Source organism: Portunus trituberculatus, chromosome 38 (genome assembly GCF_017591435.1).
Source record: "Portunus trituberculatus isolate SZX2019 chromosome 38, ASM1759143v1, whole genome shotgun sequence".
Classification (NCBI taxonomy): domain Eukaryota; kingdom Metazoa; phylum Arthropoda; class Malacostraca; order Decapoda; family Portunidae; genus Portunus; species Portunus trituberculatus.
In genome coordinates this window covers 3,616,455-3,621,454 of record NC_059292.1, presented here as the reverse complement: position 1 = coordinate 3,621,454, position 5,000 = coordinate 3,616,455, and the positions used below count along the sequence as shown (strand labels likewise).

The window sequence follows — 5,000 nt, the reverse complement described above, 5'->3', positions numbered from 1 at the left end:
ATTAAAACTATAGGACGGTAGTTTGAGGGATTAGAACAGTCACCCTTTTTAGGAACAGGCTGAATGTAGGCAAATTTCCAGCAAGAAGGAAAGATAGAAGTCGATAGGCATTGTTGAAAGAGTTTGGCCAGGCAAGGTGCAAGCACGGAAGCACAGTTTTTGAGAACAATAGGAGGGACCCCATCAGGTCCATAAGCCTTCCGAGGGTTTAGGCCAGCGAGGGCATGGAAAACATCATTATGAAGAATTTTGATTGAAGACATGAAATAGTCAGAGAGAGGTAGAGTTTTTTCAAAAGGTTAGAAAGAAAATTTCAGCTTTAGAAACAGACGAGATGGTAGTGGTGCCATCAAGATGAAGTAAAGGAGGGAAAGATGAAGAAGTAAAGCTATTGGAGATGTTTTTGGCCAGATGCCAGAAGTCACGAGGGAGTTTGAGTTTGAAAGATTTTGACATTTTCTGTTTATGAAGGAGTGTTTGGCAAGTTGAAGAACAGACTTGGCATGATTCCGGGCAGAAATATAAAGTGCATGAGATTCAGGAGATGGAAGGCTCAAGTACCTTTTGTGGGCAACCTCTCTATCATGTATAGCACGAGAACAGGCTGTGTTAAACCAAGGTTTAGAAGGTTTAGGTTGAGAAAAGAATGAGGAATGTACGCCTCCATGCCAGACACTATCACCTCTGTTATGCGTTCAGCACAGAGAGATGGGTCTCTGACACGGAAGCAGTAATCATTCCAGGGAAAATCAGCATAATACCTCCTCAGGTCCCCCCAACTGGCAGAGGCAAAACGCCAGAGGCACCTCCGTTTTGGGGATCCTGGGGAGGATTGGAGAAATAGGACAAGATAGAGAAATGAGATTGTGATCAGAGGAGCCCAACGGAGATGATAGGTTAACAGCGTAAGCAGAAGGGATTAGAAGTGTGGAAAAAATCAAGAATGTTGGGCGTATCTCTACGACGGTCAAGGATAAGAGTAGGATGTTGCGCCAGTTGCTCTAGGTCATGAAGGATAGCAAATCTGAAGGCTAGTTCACCAATATGGACAGTGAAGGAAGAGAAAAGCCAAAGCTGGTGGTAAACATTGAAATCTCCAGGAATGGAGATCACGAAAGGGTAGAGGGACACAATTTGTTCCACTTTGGAAGTTAAATAGTCAAGGAATTTACTATAGTCACAGGACTTAGGGGAGAGATAGACAGCACAGATAAATTTAGTTAGAGAGTGACTGTTGAGTCGAAGCCAGATGGTGGAAAACTCGGAAGATTCAAGAGCGTGGGCACGAGAGCAAGTTAAGTCGTTGCGCACATAGACGCAACATCCAGCTTTGGAATGAAAATAAGAATAGAGAAAGTAGGAGGGAACAGAGAAGGGGCTACTGTTAGTTGCCTCAGATAGCTGTGTTTCAGTGAGGAAAAGAAGATGAGGCTTAGTAGAGGAGAGGTGGTGTTCTACAGATTGAAAATTAGATCTAAGACTGCGAATGTTGCAGAAGTTAATGTAGAAAAAGTTGAGGGAGGTGTCAAGACATTTTGGGTCGTTATTAAGAGAGGAGTCCAACATGTTGACATTTCTGGTCCCCTCCCCAGAAGGGGACTCCGAGGCTGGGTTTGGAGTCGCCATTTTTTTTTTTTTTTTTTTTTATTGTAAGTGAAGGTGTGTGTGTGGTAAGTGCATGTAGTTTTGTGAAGAAGGAGAGTTGTCTTTAGAGGGCAGGCTGTGACTGCCCCCTTTGAGTTGTGAGACACATAGGGAAACGTTCAGCGAGATCACAACTAGCTTTAATGGAGAGTTCATAGCACCCCCTGAACTAGTGTGTGTGTGTGTGTGTGTGTGTGTGTGTGTGTGTGTGTGTGTGTGTGTGTGTGTGTTTCACTGTTTGAACTGCTGCAGTCTCTGACGAGACAGCCAGACGTTACCCTACGGAACGAGCTCAGAGCTCATTATTTCCGATCTTCGGATAGGCCTGAGACCAGGCACACACCACACACTGGGACAACAAGGTCACAACTCCTCGATTTACGTCCCGTGCCTACTCACTGCTAGGTGAACAGAGGCTACACGTGAAAGGAGACACACCCAAATATCTCCACCCGGCCGGGGAATCGAACCCCGGTCCTCTGGCTTGTGAAGCCAGCGCTCTAACCACTGAGCTACCGGGCGTGTGTGTGTGTGTGTGTGTGTGTGTGCATGTAAGTGTATGTAAGTGTGTGTTAGCCTGTAGTGCTAGTTTGTTATTACTGTTTAGTTGAAGGATCACATGGTTGATCCCTGCTGGTGGAGTCAAGATTTTTCGAGTCACCCTAAATGTTATGCCCTCAGTACTCCTGAATGTTCAGAAACACCTCTGCGCCGCACCTCCACCACATTCAGAATGCTCCACTTAAAGATACAAGAATTTTTAAAGATGTTTTTCAGGCTACAGTGACAGATCGATAATATTTCCATAGTGTTAACAGAAAAAACTTGAGAACTTAATAATCATCTCGGTGGTCTTTGAAAACAGTCTTGGTGAGAGTGCAGAGGGTTTCTGAAATCAGGCTATAGGTATGCCATAACCCTCGCCACCACGTCACGGTCAGGAGGCAGGATTGCATGGCGTTTTGCACCATCGTTGACATTAGTAGATGAGTGACTATTATAATTTGGTATCCTCCTCCCTCAGGCTCCTGTCTTACAACCGCTTAACCAACATCACTCACCTAAACACCTTCGCCGGTCTGCCCTCCCTTGAAACACTGTAAGTACTATTCAATTAAGCTTCTTTATCGTATGTCTCTCCACTTTTATTGTCTCTCTCTCTCTCTCTCTCTCTCTCTCTCTCTCTCTCTCTCTCTCTCTCTCTCTCTCTCTCTCTCTCTCTCTCTCTCTCTCTCTCTCTCTCTCTCTCTCGTGATATATAAACGCAATACAGAACAGTCTATTTGTCTCAGATTGAGTCACTGGTTCCTCTCCGCCAGACTGCTGTCTCAGTCTATTTGTCTCAGATTGAGTCACTGATTCCTCTCCGCCAGACTGCTGTCTCACAACCGCATCAAGACGATCAAATACCCCAGTACCTTCAAGGGCTTGCCTCTGCTCAGCAAACTGTAAGTGGATTCAACACACACCCCTTGCTTCTTCACATACCTTACCTCCCAACGCCTGCTTGTATGTGTTTGGAAATATTTGTGACCTGCATTGCCAAACAGACATGCAGGGATTTGGGTTTACTATATTTTTTTCTCTTTCTATTTTTCTCAAATGTGTATTTCGTCTACATACCAAAACATGTTGTCTTATAGTGAAAAAGAATTTAATCAACTATTTTCGTGCAAGAAAAATTAAAAGGCATTTTTTTTTTTTTTTTTTTTACATTCGCCTACTGGAAAACCGGAACTCTAAAAGAAATTTTAAAAATTTGAAAATAAAAAAGTTTGCCTTATTCTGCTTAAAAACGCAGCCAAAACGCCCCTCACGTTTCCTGCCAGACCCAGACGGCAGCTGCGTGCTGCCCCTGTCCCCGGGACCACGTCGCATTTTATTTTATATAAATATCTTTTTTATAGACTTCCTTCTAAGAGGAAGAGGCACTACTTATCTCCAGACTTTTCATCATTACACAGTGGTATGGGGACCTACGAATAGTCTGGTTATTACTATATGACACTTTTTTTTTTTTCTATCTTATTTCATATTTTGAGCAGTATTCTTTGAGGTGTGTGTACATGTGTCTGTCCAGCTTTGACACCTTCACTGGACGCACTCAGATATCCAGTGCTTGCCGTAAAGGACTTCTCTGCTTCCCCACCAGGATTATGGACGAGAACCCGCTGGAGGAGGTGCCCCAGATGCTGCTTGAGCCGCTGTATAACCTCACCATGCTGTGAGTGTCATTTCCATTATAGTCTGAAACACATTATACACATGCATGTCGAAACGTTTGGTAGTATCAAAGATGGTACTCGTCGCTGCATTAGTTTCCTCTTGAAACTATGATATCCTATAAATCACCCGTTATGGATTACATGCATACGTACATACATACATACATACATACATACATACACACACACACACACACACACACACACACACACACACACACACACACACACACACACACACACACACACACACACACACACACACACATATATTGAATACATATATACGCATGCTTTATACACTTTTTCTTCGAATAATACATGCACTCTGATTTTGATCAACACAGCAGAGCATCTCATAACCATTCACTATGCAGCATAGCAAACAGTTCTCTCCTCCTCTGACGTTTCTACGGACCTCTTGTGGCTTTTACCAAACGCAGGTCAACTCCCGAGTTCCGTTTCTGCTGTCTGCCTCACCACGCCGAGGTGTGTTTGCCACGAACTGAAGAATTCTCCTCCTGCGAAGACCTCATGTCCAATATGGTACTGCGCGTGTTCGTGTGGGTGGTGGGCTTCGTGGCGCTGTTCGGCAACTCCTTTGTCATTGTGTGGCGACTCCTGTACCCCAGCGGCAGCAAGAAAGTCAGTGGTGCTCTTAATATTAAGTCTCTCTCTCTCTCTCTCTCTCTCTCTCTCTCTCTCTCTCTCTCTCTCTCTCTCTCTCTCTCTCTCTCTCTCTCTCTCTCTCTCTCTCTCTCTCTCTCTCTCTCTCTCTCTCTCTCTCTCTCTCTCTCTCTCTCTCTCTCTCTCTCTCTCTCTCTCTCTCTCTCTCTCTGTGTGTGTGTGTGTGTGTGTGTGTGTGTGTGTGTGCTTTAAACATAGCAACATTAACTGGAATCAGATTATTATATTAACATGGAAATTAAGTGTGTAACCTCTCATTCCGATCCGGGCATTATTATTGATTTTTCTTTACGTTTCCACGACCATGTTCATTGTATTGTCTGCAAAGTTAATGGTTAGGCCTCTAACCTGTTACGTTCCACACTAAACAGATAACTAGCCTTCATGATCCTTGTGTACAAGACCCACATAAGACCAATTTTAGAATTTTCTTCATAAGTATGA

General features: G+C 43.9%; 1 protein-coding gene across 1 annotated transcript in view; it reads left to right on the top strand.

Annotated features, from left to right (window-relative positions):
* Window positions 1–5,000, top strand: part of LOC123514565 (G-protein coupled receptor GRL101-like) — a 21,897-nt gene that overhangs the window by 7,894 nt on the left and 9,003 nt on the right. The window contains exons 13-16 of the mRNA XM_045272505.1: window positions 2,669–2,743; window positions 3,018–3,092; window positions 3,797–3,868; window positions 4,313–4,514. Coding sequence (XP_045128440.1) covers window positions 2,669–2,743; window positions 3,018–3,092; window positions 3,797–3,868; window positions 4,313–4,514 — 424 coding nt within the window. The remainder of the gene's footprint in view (window positions 1–2,668; window positions 2,744–3,017; window positions 3,093–3,796; window positions 3,869–4,312; window positions 4,515–5,000) is intronic.